The 27059-nt window shown below is 43.3% G+C and overlaps 1 protein-coding gene across 1 annotated transcript in view; it reads right to left on the bottom strand.

Moving 5' to 3' along the window:
- Window positions 1–27059, bottom strand: part of LOC120538720 (protein jagged-1b) — a 261014-nt gene that overhangs the window by 45629 nt on the left and 188326 nt on the right. The window contains exons 6-7 of the mRNA XM_039768138.1: window positions 12754–12884; window positions 8792–8911 (exon numbers count right to left, since the gene is read on the bottom strand). Coding sequence (XP_039624072.1) covers window positions 8792–8911; window positions 12754–12884 — 251 coding nt within the window. The remainder of the gene's footprint in view (window positions 1–8791; window positions 8912–12753; window positions 12885–27059) is intronic.

The following is a 27059-nucleotide window of genomic DNA, read 5'->3' as shown; positions in this document are numbered from 1 at the left end:
ATCTCATGAGACCAGAGAATATTTTTTCTGAAGTGTTCTCGGAGACCTTTAAATGCCACTTGGCAAACTCCAAGTGGACTGTCATATGCCCTTTTACTCAAGAGTGGTTTCCATCTTGCCACTCTACAATAAGGGCCTGATTGATGGATTGCTGCTGAGATGGCTGTCCATCTGACAGGTTCTTCCATCTCAGCAGAGGACTTTTTAAGCTCTGTTAGAGTGACCATGGTCAATTCCTCTGAAGAAGGCCCTTCCTGGCTGTTTATTAAGTTTGACCGGATGATCAACACTAGGAGAGTCCCGATGGTTCCAAATTTCTTCCAATTTATAATAAGGCCACTGTGCTCCTGGGAATATTTAAAGCTTTAGAAATAGTTTTATCTCCTTGCCCTGATCTACACCTCACCACAATTTGATCATGAAGGTCTACAGAGAGTTCCTTGAACTTCACGACTTGCTTTTGGTCCTGACATGCCATGTGACTTGTTGGACATTCTGTACACAGGTTCATGAGTGCCAATAATTGATGTCCAGCCATTTCAGTTTGCCACAGGCGGACTTCAACCAAGTTCTCGACAAATCTCATGGAGAACTAAAGAAAATAGGATGGACCTGACCACAATCTGGGGTGCCGTCGCAAAGCATCTGAATATTGATAGGAATGAGAGATTTTCAGTTTTTGATTTTTAATGAATTTGCAAACCTTTTGGAAAGCAAGTTTTCACTTTGTCATTATGGATTATCGGGTGTCGACTGATTGGCAAAAATGGCAAATGTTTCCATTTACATTTAAATCGACTAAAGTGTGCACAAAGTGAAGGAGTCTGAGTACTTTCTGAATGCACTGTAGATTGAAGGTTATTGATTTTTTTTTCCCACAAGGCTTCAGGTAATGGGATCTTAGAAACTGGAGTATATCGGGTAAGCTGGTTTGTGTTTTCTACTAACTAAAATAAAGGTATATGTTTTAATATGGTCTGGTTTATCATGGCGGCATGTTGTATGTTGGACATGCAATTACAATTTTCAGGGAGATGCGTATCACCTGACATCTGTCAGTGGAAAAGGTTAAAGCTTTAGCCCGAAAGTCTTGACAACCTAAAGGAGTGCAGTGTGTTCTGGGAATGCCGAATGGCAAAGTAAGAATCCAAATATTTTGCTGAGTTAGATAGTACAGCTTTGGATTCTCGTGGGAAAATAACCTTGAGCTTGGTGATAATGACGTCTGTAACATTTCTGTCTGTTGTGAGAAATTGTAAAATGTGTGCTCTGCCAACAAAGATGAAGATAAGTAAGCCAGGAGTTTCAAGGGTGTGTTCGTTTTGGATAAGAACAGAAGTGGAGAGTGCCTGCTTTGATTAGACATTTCCAAAAGGAGTTTTCTCTTCGCTCCCTTAGCTGACAGATACTTGCAAATGAGCCTTTGTTCACCACAGTTGCTGGTTTTCTGATGCTTTTGCAAAGAACTCAGCCCAGCTGCTGTCTGGTAAAAAAATGGACACTTTAGGCCCCATCCACACTATTAGATTATCATTTAAAAGCTCAGACATTAGTCTTTGTTTTCACCTTTCATCCACACTAACCTGGTATGTTTAACACCTGAAATACTCTTGTAATGCTGTTGGAAGATTGAGCTTTGACAGTTTCAAATATTCGACTTGCAATTTTTAATTTGTGTGTTTTATTTCAGTCTGTTATTATTTAGGTGATGACTCTTAAGTCGTGGGCTCAGAGCTCATGTGAGAAATGTTCTGTAACTGAAAGGGCAGGCAAATGACCTCATTAATATTCATAAGGCAGTTCGCCAAAACTGTCAAATTTTTTGGAAGTAGATAAAAGTTTGGGGTGTCGGCAAAAAAGATGTGGACAGGAATTATGGGAAAATAGGTATAAATTTTTAAAAAGTGTCATTGTTTATTTTAATGTATTTACAGTCATATGAAAAAGTTTGGGAACCCCTCTTATTTCTTTGGATTTTTGTTTATCATTGGCTGAGCTTTCAAAGTAGCAACTTCCTTTTAATATACGACATGCCTTATGGAAACAGTAGGATTTCAGCAGTGACATTCAGTTTATTGGATTAACAGAAAATATGCATCATAACAAAATTAGACAGGTGCATAAATGTGGGCACCCCAACAGAGATATGACATTAATACTTAGTTGAGCCTCCTTTTGCTCCTTTGAGCCTCTAGACTCCTCCTATAACCTTTATTGAGTGTCTGGATTCTGGATGGAGGTCTTTCTGACCCCATTCTTCCATACAAAATCTCTCCAGTTCAGTTCACTTTGATGGCATCCGAGCATGGACAGCCTGCTTCAAATCATTCCATAAGTTTTCGATGATATTCCAGTCAGGGGACTGTGACGGCCATTCCAGAACATTGTACTTCTCCCTCTGCATGAATGCCTTTGTAGATTTTGAACTGTGTTTTGGGTCATTGTCTTGTTGGAATATTCAACTCCTGCGTAACTTCAACTTTGTGACTGATGTGTGAACATTATCCTGAAGAATTTGTTGATATTGGGTTGAATTCATCTGACCCTCGACTTTTTTCTTTTTCCGGTTTCTTTGTGGTGGCGGCCTGCGCCACCACCACCTACTCAAAGCATCCTGATGCACCAACATTGATGGACTGAAAGCCAGAAGTCTACGTGACCATCATCATCAGGTCCTTCCATGAAAACCCTAAATACAAAGAGGACTGTTTGATTTATGTTAGGTAGATTGCCCAGAGGGGACTGGGTGGTCTCGTGGTCTGGAACCCCTACAGATTTTTTTTTTTCTCCAGCTTTGGAGTTTGTTTTTTTTTGTCCACCCTGGCCATCGGACCTTACTTATTCTATGTTAATTAATGTTGACATATGTTTATTTTTTATTGTGTCTTCTATTTTTCTATTCATTTTGTAAAGCACTGAGCTACATTTTTTTGTATGAATATGTGCTATATAAATAAATGTTGATTGATTGATTGATTGATTAACCAGGGCCCCAGTCCCTGAACTAGCCACACGGCCCCACAGCATGATGGAACCTCCATCAAATTTGACAGTAGGTAGCAGGTGTTTTTCTTGGAATGCGGTGTTCTTCATCCGCCATGCAAATCGCTTTTTGTTCTGACCAAATAACTCCATTTTTGTCTCATCAGTCCAAAGCACTTTGTTCCAACATGAATCTGACTTGTCTAAATGAGCATTTGTACACAACAAGCGACTCTGTTTGTGGCGTGAGTGCAGAAAGGGCTTCTTTCTCATCACCCTGCCATACAGATGTTCTTAGTACAAATTGCGCTGAATTGTAGAACGATGTACAGATACACCATCTGCAGCGAGATGTTCTTGCAGGTCTTTGGAGGTGATCTGTGGGTTGTCTGTAACCATTCTCACAATCCTGCTTCTGTATTTTTCTTGGCCTGCCAGACCTGCTGGGTTTAACAGCAACTGTGCCTGTGGCCTTCCATTTCCTGATTCCATTCCTTACAGTCGAAACTCACAGTTTAAACCTCTGAGACAGTTGTTTTGTAGCCTTCCCCTAAACCATGAGACTGAACAATCTTTGTTTTCAGATCTTTTGAGAGTTGCTTTGAGGATCCCATGCTGTCTGCCACTCTTCAGAGGAGAGTCAAAGGGAAGCACAACTTGCAATTGACCACCTTAAATACCTCATCTCATGATTGGACACCCCTGTCTATGAAGCTCAAGGTTTATCGAGCTCATCCAACCAATTTGGTGTTGCAAGTAATCAGCATTGAGAGTGACAGGCATTCAAATCAGCAAAATTACAAGGAGAGCCACATTTTTGCATGGCCAGTTTTTCACATTTGATTTAATTTCATACTAAACTAAAAATCTTTGTTCGGAAAACTCCGCAGTACTCCTAGGAAATGAAAGACGTACCACTGGTATCTTTTTTGTTGAAAGGAGAGTCAATTATTATGCGGGCTGAGAGGGGTTCCCAAACTTTTTCATATGACTTTATTGTACTAGGTTGTTGTACCGTGTTAGCCATTATGAATGTAGAGAAAAGCCAAGCAAAATGACATCTTTTATTGGCTAACTAAAAAGATTACAATATGCAAGCTTTTGAGGCAACTCGGGCCACTTCTTCATGATTACATCTTGCCTGAAGAATGGGTCTGAGTTGCCTCGAAAGCTTGCATATTGTAATCTTTTTAGTTAGCCAATAAAAGGTGTCATTTTGCTTGGCTTTTCTCTATATGACTTTATTAAAACTTTGATAAAATGACCAGTGTGTGTAAGTTTGTAAGAAGATGTAAAATGAAGGCTTGGGACTTTCAAATGAACATATTTCGTGTCCAGCCAAAAGTAACTTAATCAACACTCAAACAGACCATGGGAACGTATTGGTTGTCCCAAACTTTGACTAATTCAATCTCTCTCTATATTTATATATAACCCAACGTCTGTATGTCTGTCTGCTTTTCATGAGAGAACTGCTTAACGGATTTAGACAGTTTAACAATAACATGTAAACATTGAACATGCCATGTAAATTTAAAGATGTAATGGGAACAATAAGCTCCTACGTCCCTGTTGTGTTCCTAGTAATTTTATGATTTTTTCTTTTATTTCCGCCATCATTATCATAATTAAATGTACCTAAATGTGGTTTTGCCTATATCAATGTATTGCAACAAATCTCTCTCTCTATATAAAATCCAACGTTTGTCTGCTCGCTTGTCACGAGAGAACTACTTAACGGATTTAGATCAGGTTTTTTTCTATAGTTTGCTTAAACATTCTGGTTGATTTTGCAACTTCTCTCATCGTGCTAAGAATCAAAGTTCGTTTGCAGGAGTGATATATTCATGCTAATCCGAGACAGAGGCTGCGGGCCGAGGGGAGGGGGACGCGTGGCGTCAGGAGTGGGGAGCCGGGCAGGGTCCTCGTCACTTCTCGCCAGCCTTAGTTTTGAGTCGGTCTACCTCTGTCCATGCTTTGGCTTAGCTAGCGATACCTGTTTGTTTATTGATTTTTAAAGTTTGTCCTGTTTCACTGCTACGCGGGTGAAGCCATGAGGGACCAGCTAGTATCTTATATAAGGCAGGGTTTTATTATGAAAAGGGGCAGTCAGCAAGACCAGGAGGAGAGAGAGAGAAAAACAACTGCAAAAGAGAAGACCACTCAGTCCAACTTTGCCACCCCTTCAATCCCAAGCATCCCACCTGGTTAAAGAAACCAAAGGCTGCAACAACCAAAGCTACAACCACCTGATATGAACCTTGCTGTGTGACCCTGACTTGAGTCGTTCAGGTTGTATGTTTTCATTTCTAACATTTACGCCTGGTTTCTCCTACAAAAGAGGATTTTTGGCTCTGAAGACTAGGGATCTGCACTAGCAATCGGAAGGTTGCCGGTTCAAATCATGTAAACGCCAAAAGCGACTCTACTTCATTGGGCCGTTGGGCAAGGCCCTTAACCTACAATTGCACCATCCTGGGTATGACGTTACTCTATATCCAGCCTTACATGTAGGCCCTGCAGTGAAAAAACCTGGGGTTTGGTGGCAGAATTGGCACTCCAGCCACCAAAAAAAACATCACACTGTTCCATTCCACCTGAACTGGTGTGGTGCTGAGGTGTCACCCGTTGCATGGCTGCACTTGGGTCCTAATCTGGGATCCTGAGTTGGTTTGTCATGTGGTGGGTGCTGTATCAGCACCTGCTCCTAACCTCCGATTCATCGTATTCCCAGCTACCAGCCTGTTATTAGACGGCAACCCATTACCACCTGAAGAGCGAGGAAGTGGAACCTAAAGGCTGAAGTGGCTCTGAATGACTGCTTCCAAATGACAGACTGGGAAATGATGTGTGGGACACATGGGGATGATATTGAGGGACTCTGTCACTGCATCACAGACTATGATAACTTTTGTGTCGATGCTACGGTGCCCTCAAAGACAATGCATTGTTTTCTAAAAAACAAGCCTTGGATTACTAAGGAGCTAAAAGGTCACCTGAATGACAAAAAGCAAGCATTCAAATTTGTTGACAAAGGGGCTCTGAAGGACACACAGTAAGTGCTAAAATAAATATGAGTGAAAGAAAGGAAATTTACAAATCTAAAAAAGACAACAAACTCACTCACAATAACATGAAGGACATCTGGAATGGACTGGGGCATCATTACTGGACTCAAGCAATCCAGGGCTCAGGTGCTCAAAGGGGATGTGGGCAAAGCTAACGCCCCAAAGCAATTGTTTTCATTGATTTTCCCTTCCACCACCTCCTTCTTCCAATGTCCAGTCTTCCCGCACCATCTCTACTTCATCAACAACTGGACTGGCCAGTGACAAGCCCACCTCTGACCATCAGTGTGGACTGTCGATAACTGAAGACCAAGTGAGGAGACAACTGAGGAAGCTACACACAGGTAAAGCTGCGGGACCAAATTGAGTCAGTCGTCGAGTCCTTAAGGCCTGTGTTGACCAGCTTTGTGGTGTCCTCTGTCACCTGTTCAGTCTGTCACTAAGGCTCCAGAAAGTGCCACTGCTGTGGAACACATTGTTCCTGTTCTAAAGAAGTCAGACCCCTCTTCACCTAATGACTACAGGCCAGTGGCACTGATGTCTCGCACCATGAAGACCTCTGAAAGGCTGGTCCTGGACTTTAAGAGTCCTCTTGTGGTAGACCACCTGGACCCATTGCAGTTTGCCTATTGGCCAAAGACTGGAGTGGAGGAATCAATGAACTGTCTGCTCCACAAGGCTTATCCTCGCCTGGGCAAAGCTGGCTGTGCTGTGAAATTTATGCTTTTTTTTATTTCTCCAGGGATTTCAGTACCAACCAGCCATCTCTCTTAAGGGGTCAACTCAGAGATATGCAGGTGGATGAGCCTGTGGTGTCCTAATAATGGCAGGGTGCAGTTTGTGAGTCTCAAGGACTGTGTGAGGAACACTGGAGCACCACCATGAACAGCAGGCCTGTCTCTTGTTCTCTTCACTCTGTACGCTTCTGACTACAAATATAACAGCAGGTCAGATCATCTACAGAAATTCTCAGATGACTCTACACTTATGTGGCGTATTTTTAAAGGGGGTAGAGACAGCAGAGAGGAGTCAGGCAGAGAACTTTGTATGTTGGTGCAGAAAGAATTGTCTGCAATGTAACATCAGCAAAATCAAGGAATGGCTAATTGACTTTCACCACGCCAAAGAGCCTCTATGTCAGGTCACTATTCAGGTGGTCCATTCCTACAAGTACTTGGGGGTTCACATCAATGATTGCTAGGACTGGACTCAGAACACAGAGGAACTATAGAAGAAAGGGCAGAGCAGGTTCTTTTTCCTTTAATGTGAGAAGTGACATCCTTCATGTCTTCTATAACTCTGTGATGGCCAGTGTGGTGTGCTGGGCTGGTAACATCACTTCAAGAGAGGCGCACTGAATCAACAAGCTAATTAATTGACAGGCTCAGCTATGGGATACACTCTGGACCCCCAGGAGGTCGTAGCAAAGAACAGAATTAAAACAAAATTGAGTGCCATTATGAACAACTCTGCACATCCTCTCTGTGACACATCAACATTGAAGGCCTTCAGCCGACGAATACTACAGCAGAAGTGTGTCAAGAAACACGACTGGGGGTCTTTTATACCAACAGCAATATGCCTGCATTATGCCTCACTGGGTCTGGAACTGCCGAGTTAGAATCAATCTTTCTTTCTTTTTTAATTTTTTTATTTCGTTTTGTGTGTTCAGACCATAGCGTGTGTGTATATATTTAATCATCTACCTATGAATATGATGTCGCACACGTGTGACTGGGAGACACCTAAAGGGTCTGAATGATTGTAATTCCATGCCAGGCCAGGGGGCGGCGAGGTGCACTGACTGTCTTTCTCGATCCCTTGCAGACCATCCATGGGAAATCCTGCAAGATTCTGGCACCACCGATGATGTCACTTCCGGTTTCCAGCACCACTGATGACACCACTTTCCGCTACCAGCGCCACTCATGACGTCACTTCCCGTCCTGCCGCCACTAATAATGTCTGGTTCCGGTGCCACTGATAATGTCACTTCCAGTTTCCAGCACCACTGATGATGGCACTTTTCGGTTCTGGGACCACCGATGACATCATTTCCGGTCCTGGTGCGACTGATAATATTACTTCCAGTTTCCGACACCACCGATAACATCACTTGTGGTCCCGGTGTTACTGATGACGCCACTTTCCACTCTCGGTGCCACTGATAATGCCACTTCCGGTTTTCTGGCACTACTGATGATGGCACTTTCTGGTTCCAGGACACCGATGATGTCACTTCCAGTCCCGGTGCAACTGATGATGTCACTTCCAGTTCTGGTGCCAATGATGATGTCACTTCCAGGCTCGGCATATAAAATCCGCCATCTTTAGCAACCAGAGTCAGTTCTGTTTTGGACTCGTACTTGTGAACATCTTAGAATCATTTAACCCTTTTTGCAGCCAAAGCACATTATACGGATGGCTGCCCCAAACCTTTTTGATGACTTTGTGTCGTTTTGTGACACTATTTATTTAAAGAGCTTTGGTAAAAAGCCAAATATCCCCCAGTGGACAAATAAAGTCCTGTCTATCTATTTAAAACAACTATTCTGTATGTGTGGCAACACTCTTATTGCTCCTGCTACTGCACAGGGCTAAAGAAGGAAGACAGAGTCTGCACAGAGACAGAGGTGACAGATAATAAATGTGCCACTTTATACAACTGCAGAAAGCCTCCCAACAGTGCCCAGTCTTTACTGGGCAACAGCCTGGCACACAGCCATCAGCATTCTACTCACCTATTTCACAGTCTTTGCCTCGGAAGCCTTCCTTACAGATGCATTGGTATTCGTTGGGTTCTGCATTGGCACAGGTGCCCCCATTAAGGCATGGCTGGTGGTTACCACAGTAATTCAAGTCTGAGAAGCAAAAATGGAACAGAAAAAAAAAACATCAGGTGATGGATGTTTTCAAATGAACATGTGCAGCTGTGCCCGATTTACACTCAGTATATCAAAAGACACAAAAAACCCTCGGCTATTTTCTAAATTTTCAAACTGACCTTTTAAGCTAAAGCATCATGCATGAATAAGAATATTGCACTCCAGTGATTCTGGCAGAGGGTTTTATGCCCCCCTCCCCCTTGGCATCGCCAATGGGACTGCACCTGGAGGGGATATGCTGGCTTAGCTCCTCACTGTCTGTATAACACAATCCTGGCTCCTCCCCACTTACTGAGCTGCAGCCAATCAAGAGGCCAGAAAAAAAAGTCAGACTGAGAACTCCTCCCATTAGCACCAGGTGTTCATAATACTGGTGGGAATGGGGGGGGGATTGAGACATAGATACTTAGCTGAAAGACCCTGAGGAACAAATGGGCCTTTTCAGAGCTTCGTAGATGAAGAAAGAATCCCAGTTAGCAGAGCCATCAATGGGCTTGTTGAGGGGAGGACTGGAAGTCTGCTTTATGCTTTAAATGTAGTGACACTGGGGGTAGGGACGTGTCGTTGGGTGATTTCTATGGGCTAATAGAGCAGGATGAGTGGGGAGCTGGTGGCATTGGTCACCACACTCTAAATGACATTTAACGATGGAGTATTCTCTGCACTGATACACATGTCAATACATTTTGAAGCCTACTTAAGTTATGTGGAAGAAAAATGAGACTTTGGGGTCACATAGTCATTATGGGGTAATATAACTATTGTGCATGAAGTGTTGGAATGCTTTCCACATTAAACTATAGCATCTATCTTAGAAGTAATATCAAAGGGTTAATACATGTTAGAAACTTGATCAAGCAAATCAGGAAACCAGATAAAGGTCACATGAACAACAAAAAAATAAGAGGGTTCTGGGTGATGGTTGAAGAAGTTGGCTGACTATCATGTACCCAGTAAGAGTTGACTGTTGTCACACACACAGGAACTCAAGAAGTATTGGAAAGAATTGTAAGGATCAAGAATGTAGTAGAAATGAGACTTTTATTTTGGGGTATGTAATCTGGTTAATGCTCTCTGCTAAAACTCTCATGTCTTTTAGCCAATCAGAGTGAATTCAAGCTAATGAACCAATCAGAGTAAGAATTAATTCAGCACTGATATATAAATTTAGTTATTTATAAATATAACGCTCTGTCATTACTTTGTGACCAGGCTGCTGTGATGGAGTGTATTCATCTTCATGATGAGAAATAAAAGAGGCAACCGAAAGGCTTCCTCCTGCCTGGTTCTTCGGGTTGATTATTAATAGATACATTCAAGGTGTGACCCAAAAGTTTTTAGACAAGTTGTTTTAAAAGAGTACTGTGATTTACATCTAGTGGCCGACACCGTAACTACGTAATACTCTGCTTCATGTAACACGTGACCAGGCTTCCCTGAAGGGCAGAAAGTAAATGCAGAATTCTACGCGAGTGTTTTTGATCGGCTATTGAAGAGAATTCGATGAGTTAGCACGGACAAATTCCAGTCCAGTGTGTGGTTCCTTCTTCACGATAATGTGCCATCTCATAACGCTGCAATTGTAAAGAGGTTTCTGGGGAACAGGAATGTTGCTGTTCTTCACCACTCACCTTACTCGCCAGATCTCCTGCACCTGCCGACGACTTTCTCTTCCCCAAGTTAATATATATATAAATATGAACTGCTCAAAAAATGAAAGGAACACTTTTTAATGAGTACAGCATCAAGTTAATGAAGCTTCTGGGCTGCAGATCTGGTCAGTTCAGTAGCAGAGGGGCTTGTTCATCAGTTTCAGCTGCTTTGGTGCATTAGAGGGCCAACAATGAGACGACCCCCAAAACAGGAATGAATGGTCTAACAGGTGGAGGCCACTGACATTTTTCCCTCCTCATCTGTTTTGTCACTCGTTTTGCACTTGGCTACACTCAGTGTCGCTACTGGTACCATGAGGAGATACCTGGACCCTACAGAGGTGGCACAGGTAGTCCAACTTCTCCAGGATGTCAGGCACATCAATATGTGCCATTGCCAGAAGGTTTGCTGTGTCTCCCAACAGTCTCAAGGGCATGGAGGAGATTCTAAGAGACAAGCAGTTATTCTAGAAGACCTGGGCAGGGCCCCTCATAGAAGGTCCTTAACCCATCAACAGTACTGACCGATATCTGCTCCTTTGGCCAAGGAGGAACAGTATGAGCACTAGCAGAGCCTACAAAATGACCTCCTGCAGGCCACTGGTGTGAATGTCACTGACCAAACAATTATTAACAGACTTCATGAGGGTGGCCTGAGGGCCTGAAGTCCTCTAGTGGGCCCTGTGCTCTCTTCCCGGCACCATGGAGCTCGATTGGCATTTGCCATAGAATACCAGAATTGGCAGGTCAACCACTGGCACCCTGTGCTTTTCACAGATGAGAGCAGGTTCACATTGAGCACATGTGACAGACCTGAAAGGGTCTTGAGAAGCCGTGGAGAACGTTATGCTGCCTGTAACATCGTTCAGCATGACCGGTTTGGTGGTGGGTCAGTGATGGTATATCTGGGGAGGCATATCCATGGAGGGACACACAGACCTCTACAGACTAGACAATGCACCGGGACTGCCATTAGGTATTAGGATGAAGTCCTTGGACCCATTGTCAGACCCTATACTAGTGCAGTGGCTCCTGTGTTCCTCCTGGTGCACGACAATGCCCAGCCTCATGTGGCGAGAGTATGCAGGCAGTTCCTGGATGATGAAGGAATTGATACCATCGACGGGACCCCATGCTCACTCGCCTGACCTTAGTCCAATAAAACACCTCAGGATGGGACATTATGTTTTGGTCCATCAGACGCCACCAGGTTGCACCTCAGACTGACCAGGAGCTCAGTGATGCCCTGGTCCAGATCGGGGAGGAGATCCCTCAGGACACCATCCGTCATCTCATTAAGAACATGTAGCCCCACCCAAGCCAACGTTGTCAGGCATGCATACAAGCACATGGGGACCATACAAACTCCTAAGTACGATTTGGAGTTGCTGCAATGAAATTTTGGTAAAATGGACGAGCCTGCCTGCCACATCATTTTTTCACTTTGATTTTCAGGGTGCCTTTGAATTCAACACTCTGTAGGTTGATAATTTTCATTTCCATCAAACAGTATGGCATCCTTTCGTTCCTAACACATTACCATATCAGTCCATATCAGCAGAGATATCCAGCAGGATTTTTTTTCCCATTAAGATCTGATGTGTTTTCAAAGTGTTCCTTTAATTTGTTTGATCAGTTTATATTTAAGGTAATGAGTTCTACCACATCTATCAGGTGCATGGCAGGGATAAATCTTGCATGAGGAACCAGTTCTCATCACCAACGCATCCATTTTCTAATCTGCTTATCTATTTCAGAGTTTTGGGAGCTTGCTGCTCAGTCTGACAGCACTTGGCATGAGATGAAAACCAACCCAGTGCCAGTCCACTGCAGAGCCTGTTAATTCTTCCTTAAGGGGTCAATTTAGAGTTGCCAGTTCACCTAGCATTTGCATCTTAGGGCGAAAGTCTGGAAGAACCTGGGAATAATTCATGCGGGCACAGAGAGAATATGCAGACCTTACACAGACAGGACTCAAACCCACGACTCTGGAGCAATGAGGCAGCAGTACTAACCACTGTGAAACTTTACTCTCAGAGAAGACCCCCTCATCCATCCCTGTTTATGATAAACTGGCAGCTATGCAGAAAGAATGCATGAACAAGGGATACCTAGGTACAGAAATGGACAGAAGAAAAAAAAATATAGGTCCACATTAGTTGTTACCTTTATCACAGAGCAGCCCACCCCAGTTTGTGTCACACATACACTTCCAGGGTTCTGAGCAGGAGCCATGTACGCAGCCAGGGTAGGGGACGCAACGATCGCAGAAAGGACCCTGCCAGCCATAGTGACACCTGGGGGAGCAAAAAACACAGTTGTTATATTATTACTGCCCAAAAGTAGGACCCTTAGAGCAACTTCTCAGGTCACAGTTTACCGTCCATCTCCATGCATCCATTTTCTACTACTTATCGGTCCCGTTCAAGTGGGCAGCACTCTAAGCAAAGATTCCTAGATGTTCCTTTTTCCCCCACCACTTCCTCCAACCTCTCTTGGGGGATACCGAGGTGCTCCCAGGCCAGCTGGGAGATATAATTTCTCCACTGTGTCTGAGATCTGCCCCAAAGTCCCCCTCTGGTTGGACATTCTCGAAAAACACCACTGAAGGGTATGTGTCCAGGAGGCATCCTAATGGGATGCTTGAACCACCTGAACTGGCTACGTGTGTTTTAGAGGGTAGCTGCTCATTGGTCACGTGCTCTTCTCCCCACTCCCATCAGAGATGAACGCGATCAGATACAGTGCCAACGTTTGACGTCAGAGCGTACCTACCTTCCGCTTGGCCAGAGATACAGTACCTTGCCAACTTTTTATATTTTTGGCAAAGAGATCACAGCTACATTCTTGCCCCGATAGCAAAACCAATAATCTATATGTATATAAAAGCCAAATACCACTGACACACTCATCACGAAATCTCCCGAACCATGAGGACTTGGGACTTAAAATTTGGAATGTAGGTTACCCTTGGCCCATAGGTGCTTGCTAAGAAACGGTTAAAAAAATTTTGTGGTCCAAGCATGAAATTTCTTATAGTTTTTGCTAGACCTGTTTGTATGTCTGTCCGCTTTTCACGAGAGAACTACTTCACGGATTTAGATCGGGTTTAGATCGGGTTGAACATTCCGTTGATTTTGTGACTTTGTCATTGCGCTAAGTATTATAGTTCACTTGTGGTACAGATTTATTAGCGCAAATCTGAGACAGACTCATCATGCTGCGGGGCCCTCCTCACTCACGCACCAGCCTCGGGGTGTAACCTTAACTCGCTTAGCTTAGCTAGCGAACGAGAGAACTACCTAACGGATTTAGATCGGATTTTTTTCTATAATTTGCTTCAGCATTCCGGATGATTTTGCAACTTTTCTCACTGTGCTAAGACTTATAGTTTGCTTGCAGGAGCGAGACTGTAAGTCAAGGGGAGTGGGAAGAATGACGTCAAGAGTGGGGAGCCGGGCAGGGCCCTTGTCACTGTCCTGTTTCACTAATACACGGGCAACGGCTAGTCTTGTATATCAAGAGGTCCTTGGATATGAAAGCTATCAATGTAAATTATCCTCAGTACAAACAATTAAATAAAAAAAAAATGTTATTGGTTTTTAAAGTTTGACCTGTTTCACTGCTACACTGGCAGAGCTGGAGGGGACAGCTAGTAAATTATAAATACAAGGTGGGAGACACTGAGCTATCAGAGGTGACTGTGCAGAGGATACAGACCTATAAATACCTGGGAGTGCAGCTGGACGATAAACTGGACTGGACTGCCAATACTGATGCTCTGTGCAAGAAAGGACGGAGCCGACTATACTTACATAGAGGGCTGGCGTTCTATCAGACGGTTGTGGCGAGCGCCCTCTTCTATGTGGTGGTGTGCTGGGAAGGCGGCATAAAGAAGAAGGACGCCTCACGCCTGGACAAACTGGTAAGGAAGGCAAGCTCTATTGTAGGCACGGAGCTGGACAGTTTGACATCCGTGGCAGAGCAACGGGCGCTGAGCAGACTCCTGTCAGTCATGGAGAATCCACTGCATCCACTGAACAGGATCTTCTCCAGACAGAGGAGCAGCTTCAGCGACAGACTGCTGTCACCGTCCTGCTCCACTGACAGACTGAGGAGACCCCACACTATGTGACTCTTTAATTCCACCCCGGTGGGGTAAACGTTAACATTATACAAAGTTATTGTCTGTTATACCTGCCTTGCACTCTCCACCTTGCATTTTTTAACTTGCACTGCTTTTTTAACACTCTTTAATTTAATATTGTTCTTTATCAGTATGCTGCTGCTGGAGTATGTGTATCTATCTATCTATCTATCTATCTATCTATCTATCTATCTATCTATCTATCTATCTATCTATCTATCTATCTATCTATCTATTATATAGTGCCTTTCCTATCTATCTATCTATCTATCTATCTATCTATCTATCTATCTATCTATCTATCTATCTATCTATCTATCTATCTATTATATAGTGCCTTTCCTATCTATCTATCTATCTATCTATCTATCTATCTATCTATCTATCTATCTATCTATCTATCTATCTATCTATCTATCTATCGAGTGGCTGTTCTTTCACACTAAATACAAGTGTGTGCAAAAATCCAGAGAGGAAGGGTCACATTCCAGAGCAGAATGTTCCAGTACGTCCGGCACAATTAGTTAGACATTGTGCTACAGGGTGTGCAGTATTAAAGGTAGCTGGGTTGTGAAGAGGCAGAGGTAATAATAGATACTGTTTAAAGCAAGCAACAACTGCAAACTAAATGTTTTTGGATATCAAACCAAGCCCAGGTAATTGGGGCATTGACCATAGATGGTTCCACCTTGGTTCTTTGCTGTTGATGCTTATAGATGAACTGTAAAGATGATTGCATTGTTAGTCCAGCTGTTCACTACCACAGTTCCACTATAATAATCAAACTGTTTTTCTACATTTTACATTTCAGACATGAGTTATCAGCATGTTAGTTTACATGTGTGTAATTTACAATGTAGTGGGGCTAAAGTAAGTTAATTAGCTTTTGTATAAATTTCCAACAGCCACTTTAATATTAGAACATTAGAACATTAGAACAATCTAGACGAGAACAGGCCATTCAGCCCAGCAAAGCTCGCCAGTCATATCCATTTATTTCTTCCAAGAAAACATCAAGTCGAGTTTTGAAAGTCCCTAACGTCTTACTGCCTACCACACTACTTGGTCGCTTATTCCAAGTGTCTATCGTTCTTTGTTTAAAGAAAAACTTCCTAATGTTTGTGTGAAATTTACCTTCAACAAGTTTCCAACTGTGTCCCCATGTTCTTGATGCACTGATTTTAAAGTCACAGTCTTGATCCACTGCACTAATTCCCTTCATAATTTTAAACATTTCAGTCATATCACCTCTTAATCTTTTTTTGTTTAAACTGTAAAGGCTCAGCTCTTTTTATCTTTCTTCATAACTCATCCCCTGTAGCCCTGAATCAGCCTAGTCACTCTACTCTGGACCTTTTCTATTGCTGCTATGTCCTTTTTGTACCCTGGAGACCCAATCTGCACCCAGCACTCCAAATGAGGCCTCACCAGTGTGTTATAAAGCCTGAGCAGAACCTCCTGTGACTTGTACTCCACAGATCAAGGTGCTATATAACCTGACAGCCTTCTTAATGGCTTCTGAACACTGTTGGGAAGTTGATAGCTTAGAGTCCACTATGACTCCTAAATCCTTCTCATAAGGTGTACTCTCGATTTTCTGACCGCCCATTGTGTATTCATTTTTACTTCCTATGTGTAATTCTTTACATTTACTGACATTAAATTTCATCTGCCACAAATCTGCCCAAGCCTGTATGCTATCCAAGTTCTTCTGTGATGATATACCGGATTCCAAATTATCTGCTAATCCACCTATCTTGGTATCATCTGCAAACTTAACCAGCTTGTTACTTATATTCCTATCTAAATCATTTATATATATTAAAAATAGCAGCGGCCCCAGCACTGACCCCTGTGGACACCACTCTTAACATCGGCCAGTTCTGATGAGGTTCCTCACACCATCACCCTCTGCTTCCTGTGTTTCAGCCAATTCTGCACCCATCTAAAAACATCACCCTGAACTCCCACTTCTTTTAACTTGATGCCCAACCTCTCATGTGGCACCTTATCAAATGCTTTCTGACTAAACATCTGTCTATCTATCTATCTATCTATCTATCTATCTATCTATCTATCTATCTATCTATCTATCTATCTACCAGATATGCCAGATAATCCTGCCTGGCACTTACACGGGTAACACTTCTTCCAAGCATTTACTTATTTCACCCAGAGTTCTCTGTATCAGCATGTCTATTTGCCTCCCAGAATTCAATGCTGTGTTATTTTATATTCCCTTCAATTGGTTTAACTGCCATTTGTTAAGAATACCAGATCTAGTGGCTCAGTTATCTACAATATTCTGAAACTTTGCCCACAATGTCTTCTGAAAGTTTGACTCGCCTGCCTTTTGAATACTCGTCTTCATTAACGTGTATCTGCTCGCTGCTCCCCCAGAGCTGTCCCTGACAGTGAGATGTCACCGTGGAGCCACACGCTTCTTGTCCTCTGCCCACATTTGACTTTCTCTTGCGCACAATCCCCTTAACGGCCCTCTAGTATCGCTAGAGTCTGCTCACACAGCTAATTCACTTAAAGGCGACATCGTATTTAAAGTGACAGAGAGAGAGGAAGTTAGGAGCAGACGCTGATACAGCACGTTGCTGGACCCACCACGTGACAAAGCACCTCAGGATCCCAGCAGGTGACACCTCAGCACCACACTGGAACAGCGTGAGGTTTTTTTATGGTGACTGGAGTGCCAATCCAGCCACCAACCCGCAGGTTTTCCTTACAGGTTGGAGGACCAGCTTGCAGAGCTGGATGCAGATTAACGTCCTACCCAGGATGGAGAAAATTGCACTTTAAGGGCCTCGCTCAACTGCTGGCGTTTACATGATTCGAGTTGGCAGCCTTAAAAACATCACCCTGAACTCCAACTTCTTTTAACTTGATGCCCAACCTCTCATGTGGCACCTTATCAAATGCTTTCTGACTAAACATCTATCTATCTATCTATAACATAGTGCCTTTCACTATCTATCTATCTATCTATCTATCTATCTATCTATCTATCTATCTATCTATCTATCTATCTATCCATCTATCTACAGGATGTAACATCTGAAAAGGATTTAGGGGTTTATTTTGACACAACATTTTCATTGACTAAGCAGTGAATAGAAGCAACTGAAAAGGCTAATTAAATGTTAGGTTAGTTCATAAAAAAATTGCTGAATTTAAGTCAAGGGGCATTATGGTCAGACTATACAATAAGACCACATCTGGAGTGTTGTGTGCAGTTCTGGTCTCCACAGTACAAGAAAGACATAGCAGCACTTGAAGCTGTGCCGAGGAGAGCAACCAAGTGCATCATGGGACTTAAGGACATGTGCTACTGTGACAGACTCAGAGAATTAAACCTGTTTAGTCTGAGCAGAGGAGACTGTGGGGTCATCATCCAGATCTTCAAAGTCTTCAAAGGCATTAATAAAGGCGATCCAAGAGAATTCTGTCACCTAAACCGTGAACCACGTACTCAAGGGCATCAGTACAAATTAAGGAGAAGTGGATTCAAAACAGCAAACTACCGAGACATGGGGTTGAAGCAGAAACCTTGACAATCCTTAAGAAGACTAAAGATGATCTACAGTAGATGTTGGGACAGTTTAGCCATTAGCTAAACAAATGGGCCTGATGGACTGAATGGTCTCCTCTCAATTGTCAAATTTCTTATGCTTGTATGTTCTAATACTGTGATGGCACCTTAACCGCAACACGTCTGCGATCATTTGTGAGCAGGGCTGTCTTAACAGCATTATAGGCCCCCGGGCAAAGCAATGCACTGAAGCCCCTACCTACACAACCACTCCCAGGAATAAAAATGTATATAATTAAACATATATTTATTGTATTGGTACAGTACTTCCAACAAAATCAGCATTGAAACATTAAAAAACATGCTGTACAGCAAAGATTCACCAACACAAACGTTTGAAGCATACAACATGAGCCTTGAAAAACACAAAAATGTCAACGTACAGTATAAATGATACCCAACTGGCAAACCATACAGACAGAGATGGCACAGTATGAAATGACTATAAATTATTTATTATTAATTACGTGTTCAACACAAACATTTGCGAAATTTCTTTGCAGAGAATTGAGTTGAAGTGATGTGAACATATCCACTTTTACATGATGTAGTGCATTAGATCCGTACACATACAGGCACGTGAGGTGGCAGAGGTGACCGTGATACTAAATCAGAGGAGAATGCCAATGCCCACTTGTAACACAATAGCAAGTACTTAGTTTAGTTTAGTATAGTATTGTAATAATTTATTGACAGCAAGTCACAACATACATAGATTAGCATGGGGCCCTTATGCCTGTGCGTGCCCATGCGTTAAGACAGTCCTGACTGTGACAATGACATTAGAAAATCAGTAATCACTGAAAACTGCCTTTTGATCTCAGCTTGCATTCTCTGACAATTAAGAAATTGGGTGTATCTGGGTAGCATTTTAATTAGACCATCCCATACAGATAGCGTGACATGCCTTAGGTGGGAAAACCCCCATTGCCAACAACCCTACAGTTTTTATGTGATTTCTGAATAATCCGTTAATATAAAGTAGGCTCCAATCCAGCACACAGTTCTGAGACGGCAGCGCTAGGAAGTCTAAATCAGTTTATAAATCAGTCATCAGCCATGAGTGATCCCTGAAAACTCGCCTTTTGTGTAGTCTGCCATTAGCACTACCTTCCTAAACAGCTAACCTTGCCATTGCCAGTTATGTCGCACAACACATGGCATGACTCCTATAGTCGGTGACAGTGGGTACCCCCTCAGAGCCTGACTCTTCACATCACTCACCAATCCACAAAAGCACCACATGAGAGGTGACATAGTCTGAGGCTCACGGCCTGGTGACAGAACAGGCCTTTGGTTTATTAAAAGGCGTGTGGTGGTGTTTGGCTTTGATATCCAGGGGTTGTTCCCACCTTTCCCTTCATGCTTGCTGGGTTAGGCTCCAGCTATTCCACATACTGCCCAGGATTGAGCTTGCTAGAAAATGACTTGTTGGGGGGCACACTGCCATTTATCCCCAAAAAAAGGTTTGCCGTATTGTGATGGCTGGCTTGTGTAGTACCACCCAAAATGGCACAGGCACATGGATGACCCAGACCCTGCCAAAGATGTTTGGATGTTGTATGTATGGCACCGTTGACATTTAAATTGGCAAAATGATTCTATTTTTTTACAAGTTCAACAAGGGTGCTCTTACTATCTCGCCATTCTGCGCATACAGTCTGCGTCAATCCAGGCTGGGTACTGGTGGCAGTTTGGGCGCTGCATGATGGCACATTGCCACTGCTACTGCTCCCTCCACTCAGTTTCTCCCACTCGTTTCCTTCTCTTATTTGTGACTCTTGCAGAGGGACCATCAAAAAGAATGTTCACTTTAGTCAAGATCACATTCCCTGAAGCTCCGTTTCCAATACTCTCCAAGTACTACAATACTTTGTAGTAAGGATGTCACTCAGGTACAAGGCCAAATTTAGATGGTAATTAGGTCATGAATATTCAAAATAGGCATTTATTTTAAAGCCATACATGGCTCCTGGAGAGAGGTCATCTGGAGTGGCTAAAAGGACATGCAAAAGCACATTGTTTTATTTGAATCTGAGATTTAGAAAGAAACTTCACGTGGCATGTGGTATACGCATGGTTTTATAAATCCAATTTTGTTGTACATACTCTGCTTTTTTACTTTGAGCACAAGCAAAATTTGAATAAATAATCTAAGTGAGGTTTTATACATGAGGCCCCTGCTGTTCCTGCAGGAGTGGGAGGCTCATTTTTTGGAAAGTACGGAACCTCTTGATGTATTTTGATGTGCCCGCTGCTCTGCCGGCTTCCGTTTTATGCGACTGTACAAATTGCTGCATTTTGGCCATGAAAAAATCACATCCGCTCTAGCAGTAGACCCTTAACAGGAAGTCTGCAGGATGTCCCATCTTGATAAACAGCTCTTGTTTCTCAGGCCACTCAACACTCCAGTAAGTCGGTGCATTTTATGTTGGAAACAACTAATTGACAGCAACAAATCAAACCTAACGCTTTCCATCTCAGGGCCAGAAGAGCCAGGCTCCAGAGGATCAACCCCTGCTATTGTCCAACGATTATTCTTCTAGGGTTTCGGGGTTTTTTTTATGTCTGGCGCACTTGTTCCTTCCGCTATGTACGCCATCATTTCATCTTTTAAAAGTATAAACAATTAAAAAAATGGAAAAGAACCAACCGGGAGACCACTGCAGGGTGTTGGCTGCATTCCTAGAGGACAATAAGAAAAGGCGATACTTAAAGTGCACAAAGGCTGTAGGCTTAAGTCATCTCAAATGTGATGTGAGCTCATTGCTTTACACACAAATACACTTTTCTTTCAGCATGGCATACAGAGCAGCACACAATGGCGAGATTAAACACCTGAGTCACAGGAGGCCAATACGTGCATTCAGAAAGTCTTTGGACCCCTCACTTTAATGTGGTGCAGAATTCATTGTAATTGCCAAATGAAGTTCTATCTATCTATCTATCTATCTATCTATCTATCTATCTATCTATCTATCTATCTATCTATCTATCTATCTATCTATCTATCTATCTATCTATCTATCTATCTATCATATAGTGCCTTTCATATCTATCTATCTATCTATCTATCTATCACTACTGTCTTGCTGTCGGTGTGTCTTTCGATTAGTGTGGTCTGGGGTGGGCGTGGCTGAGTCGTGGCGTTGGAAGTCGGACGTGTTTTCTGTCTTCTGTAAGTTTTTTTGTTTTTTCTTTATTTCTAACTCCTTTTCTTATTTTTCTATTTCAGGGGGTTTTATCAAATAAGACGCGGCTTTGGCGTGTAGCCATGGCCGCGTCCAAAGTGTCGTCGCCTGGTCTAATGCCTAGGTTTTATGAAAATCTTTCCCGCCGGCATGGGGCTAAAGTACTGGTCGAGCCGCACGTTTCGGCTGAAGAGTGTGTTGTGGCTGTCAGTAAAGTTGTTGGCTTTAAGAATGTTCGTTCAGCATCAAGAATGAATAAGGCCGTAGTGGTATTTCTTAACAAGGAATCTCTGGTTGATAAACTTGTAGAAGAATGGATTATTATTAATGGCGCTTTGGTTCCTGTTTTACCTCTGTCAGCACCTGTGAAAAAGATTATTATTTCAAATGTCCCACCGTTCCTAAAGAATGATGTTTTGGTGCAGGAACTCCGCCGCTATGGCCAGGTTTTATCAGAAATAGTGATGATTCCGTTGGGCTGTAAAATGAGAGAATTGAAACACGTTGTTTCATTTAGGAGGCAGGTTTTTATGGTGTTAAACAACATGAAGGAGGACATAAATGTTGCTCTAAGATTCAAGGTTGATGGCTGTGATTCTGTGGTTTTTGTTACTTTGGACTCGATGAAGTGTTTTAACTGTGGGAGGGCCGGACACAAGGCCTCTCAATGTAAAAATGAGACCTTTACCGGTGGGCCGAAGCGCTGCCCCTGCTTCAGTGAGCGATGAGACGGAGTATGAAAGCGGTGAGGAGGTGGACAGTATGGAGGATGAGGAGACTGCAGAGGTAGCTGAGCTCGTAGCCGGAGCACAGGTTGTGAGTGATTTGCACCCCACTGTAGTGTTAGCAGTCGCTCCTGAGGCGAGCCTGCTGACTACCGAAGGGAATGCGTTGGCTGAGCCCAGCGATCCTGTTGTAAACGAGTCCGTTCAAAGTGCTCAGTGCGAGTCTGTGGAAGGAGAACTAATTACAAATGAGCCGGAGACTGCGGAGGTCAGTAGCGGAGGGGATAAGACGGCGATGATCGGCACAGAGAGTGCGAGGAGGATTTTACAGTTCGTACTCGAAAACGAAAAGAAAAATCAGACACTAAAAAATCTGCAAAGAAAAGTCACGTGGCTGGCGAGTCATCGCAAGTATCGAGCAGGATTCTTAGAAGTCAGAGTGATTGTCACAGCGACCTGAGTGATCGTGAGCACGAAGGCGGTGACACTGACGTCTCAGTGAGGAGTACGACCTCGTCCCAATACAGACTCAGTGGCGGGTATAACACTGCAAGTATTAGGAAGTTTTTAGACTTCATCGAAGGCAAGAGGGGTGTTAAAGTGGAGGATCACTTCCCTGACCTTCCATTGTTTGTGGTGTCCGCTCAAAGGGTGATGGCAAAGCGGCACGTCTGGGAATGGACCAAAAGGAAACTACCCGTCTTAAAAATGTGATTAGCAGGGTGCGAAAGTCCATTTTTCAGAAATAATGGATATGTTTTTGAAACTTTTTTATTTTTGGTTGACTTGTGCAATATTGTTCACTCCCATTTGTGAATCATCAATGCAGTCTTTACACATTGGGAGTTTAAATGTGAATGGCTGTAGGGCGACTGCAAAGAGGGCCGCTCTGTTTGACTTTTTAAACCAAAAGGCTCTTCAGGTCACTTTCTTACAGGAAACTCACTCTGATGTTAGAAATCAGCCGGACTGGTTACGTGAGTGGGGGGGTCAGGCTGTCCTGAGTCATGGCTCACATGTCAGTGCTGGGGTGGCCATACTGTTCTCTAACACGTCAAATTTACAAATCACTAACATTAGTGAGGTGGTGGCTGGGCGCCTCCTGGTAGTTCAGGTGAAGGATAAGAGCCAAGATCTGGTGTTTATTAACACTTACGCTCCAACAAATGGAGGTGAGAGACTTTGTTTCTTTAAAGCTCTGAGGAAGGTGCTGGAGACCTTTGTTAATGGGGAGATCCTGTTGGTCGGAGGAGATTTTAATTGTACGGAGAATAACTTACTGGACCGTAATGGTGCTGAGCCTCACCCAGCGTCTGTCCGTGCTTTACACTCCTTATTAGACCACTCGGACCTGGTGGACGTCTGGAGAAGTAAATTTCCGTCAGATAGACAGTACACCTGGGTAAAGGGGGGCGGTGGGTGCATTTCGATGGCGCGTTTGGACCGTTTTTACTGTCTGCACCTGCTGAATACGGTCACTAAGGCTTATATCTGCCCAGTTGGATTCTCAGATCACTCTCTGGTGGGAATGAATGTCTATGTCCCTAAAAAACCTTCCTCTCAATCTCTTTGGCACTTTAATGTCTCCCTGTTAGAGGATTCTCATTTCCTCAAGTGTTTTGAGTTTTTCTGGCTGCAGTGGACTCAAACCAAGTCCAGATTCCCATCTCTTCGCAATGGTGGGATGTGTCAAGGTGCAGATTAAAGTCTTTTGCCAGCAGTACACTCAGCATGTGACCAGGCGGTGTCTTCACGAAATGAAGAGCTTGGAGGAGGACATCACAAATCTGTACAGCGTTTTACAGGACTACTTTAGTGAAGAAACGCTTGCTGTTTGAAAGTCTAAAAAACAATCCCTTGCTGAACTCCTGGAGCTTCGTGCCCAAGGTGCATTGGTGCGCTCGCGTTTTCAAACTTTAAATCACTTGGACGCGCCTACTAAATTTTTCTTTAATCTGGAAAAGAAAGAGGCTGAGAGTAAGGTGATCCACATGCTGCAGGACGCTGAAGGTCACGAGCTGCACACCACGGAGGAGATCAGGAACTTTGCTGTGTCTTTTTACTCTGATTTATTTAAGGATGGTGTAATTGATGATTCGGCCATGTTGGACTATTTGAACGGATTACCCAAACTTACAGACACCGTCAAGCTGAAGCTGGAGGCAGACATCACCTTTCAGGAGCTATCAGATGCATTGGCTGGTTTGAATACTGGAAAGGCACCAGGACTCGATGGCATCCCAGCTGAGTTCTATAAACATTTCTGGTACCTGCTGGGTACCGAGGTGTTCTTACAAAGCTTACAGGATGGAGAATTACCATTGAGCTGCAGAAGAGCAGTCGTCACTCTGCTGCCTAAGAAAGGAGACCTTTGCCAAATAAAGAACTGGCGCCCGGTGAGCCTGCTGTGCACGGACTATAAGATCTTCTCGAGGGCCCTGGCCAGCCACCTGAGGACTGTGATGGACCTGCTCGTCAGTCCCTGCCAGACGTACTGTGTGCCTGACAGGACTATTTATGATAATATTTTTGTATTGCGGGATATCATTTCAGCCTCCAATCTTTCTGGGATGGATTTAGGAATATTATCCATTGACCAGGAGAAAGCTTTTGATCGAGTAGATCACCGGTTTTTGTTTAAAACATTTGGTGATAATTTTGTTCATATGATTGCACTGCTGTACACCAACGTTTTTGGGATTGTAAAAGTTAATGGCACTCTGAGCGCACCGTTTCCAGTCAGGAGGGGAATTCGGCAGGGCTGCCCCTTGTCTGGCATGCTCTACGCATTGGCCATTGAGCCGTTTCTTTTTCAGCTGCAGCGGAGACTACAGGGGGTGACATTTCCATCCTACCCAAATGTTAATTTCAAATGCTTGGCCAACGCTGATGATAGTATTGTCTTCGTCAAATCGAAGGGTGACATTGAAGTTTTAATTTATTGTCAACAACTATTTGAGAACATATCATCTGCAAAAATCAATTGGACTAAGAGTAACGCCTTCTTACTGGGCTCCTGGTCTAGATGTCCACTACCAGACTTACCTGGAGGCCTAAAGTGGAACAGGAAGTGCTTCAGGTATCTTGGAGTGGTCCTGGGTAGTGAGGGGGTGGACGAGAGTAATTGGGAGGGACTCTTAGAGAAAGTGATCTCTCGTCTGAACAGGTGGAAGTGGATTGTACTTAAACTGTCATACAGAGGGCGGGTGATCGTCATCAATAATTTAGTGGCCTCAATGCTGTGGCACAAACTCATGTGTGGTGACCCCCCTCTGGGGCTTTTAAAGAAGATCCAAAGAATATTGCTTGATTTCTTCTGGGATGGCTTGCATTGGCTAAAGCAGAGTCTGCTGTTTTTACCGTTGGAAGAAGGCGGTCAGGGACTTCTAGATATCTCCTCCAAAGTCGCAGCCCTCAGGCTCCAAGTCTTACAGAAGCTTTTCTGCGTTTCATATTCCCTGAGTTGGAGGGAGTTAGCGCTGAGTTTCCTTCATCGTGTGGCCGGGTTAGGGTTTGATGAAGCACTTTTGGTTATAAATCTACAAAAACTGGACCTTTCTGTGTTACCAAAATTTTACAAAGGTGTCCTATTAACGTGGCACGTGGTGTTTAGGAGGAACTTTAATACAACTGGGTGGCTTCAAAATGAGCCTTTAATTTATAATTCTGTTTTTTCATGCCCCCTCTTGCACAGTGACAGTTTTGTCTCAATTCTTATTAAGCATCAAGTACTGAAACTGGCACAGATTTATGATGCCACTACCAAATTATTCATAGATGCTGATGTCTTGGCTTCTCTTCTCGAAGTTAAGTCAGTCAGGATGATTCAGCAGTTTCTGTCCTCCATAGCTAAAGACTACCACTTGCTAAATGAATCCATCGGCTCCACTGTTAATAAGTTGGATGTTTGCCCCGCTGTGGACCTCTCATTACTACCAGAACATTCAGTTGTTCACTTCACCAAAGGAACAGTGGTGAGCTTTGCTTCTCTGTCCAAGAGAGAGCTCTATGAGTACTGCGTCACTTCACTGCATTGGTGTCTGTGCTGGACACTCCATGGAGGGAGAAGCTGGGAGTGGAGGGGCACAGGGGGCCTGCGTGGAGGGAGCGGGACAAGCCACCGAGCAACAAAAGAACTGCAGACTTACAGTGGAGAATTGGGCATGGGATCATTGCCACCAAGTCCTTTTTAAAAATTATTAAAGAAGCTGAAACTGATTCTTGCATTTTCTGTGGACAGAAAGAAACAGTTTTTCATTTGTTTTTGTATTGTTATCGACTGGCGGGATTCTTCAGATTTTTTGAAGCTTTGTGTACCGAATTGACTGGAGCTTTTAATGAAGTCCTGTTCATTTTTGGAAGTAAATATAATAAGAAAACTCGATGCAGGATGCAACTGTTCAACTTTCTGTTAGGTGAAGCAAAGCTGGCCATTTTAAAAAGTCGAAATAATAAGCAACGTGGATCTGAACCTACAGATATTTGTTTGATTTTTAAATTGAATGTTTATTCAAGAATAAGAATGGAATATGCGTATTATAAACAGATGAATAGAATGGGGGGGTTTGAAAATGTGTGGGGGGTGAAAGGGGTGCTGTGCTCAGTTGATGAAGGGGGGCTGAAAATGAACTTCTGATTTCACTGTGGTGGGCAAGAGAAAGAAAAAGTAATGGTGGGCATCAATACCACGTGCTTATTACTGTGCGGAGTAGGAGGAGTGTAAAGGGGGAGTAATGGTGGTCTTTGTATTAGGATGAATTATTAACTTTTTTCTTATTAATGTGCGGAGTAGGAGGAGTGTAAAAGGG

Source organism: Polypterus senegalus, chromosome 11 (genome assembly GCF_016835505.1).
Source record: "Polypterus senegalus isolate Bchr_013 chromosome 11, ASM1683550v1, whole genome shotgun sequence".
Taxonomy (NCBI): Eukaryota; Metazoa; Chordata; class Cladistia; order Polypteriformes; family Polypteridae; genus Polypterus; species Polypterus senegalus.
The sequence above is the reverse complement of the archived record's forward strand: the minus strand, read 5'-3'. Positions and strand labels throughout refer to the sequence as shown.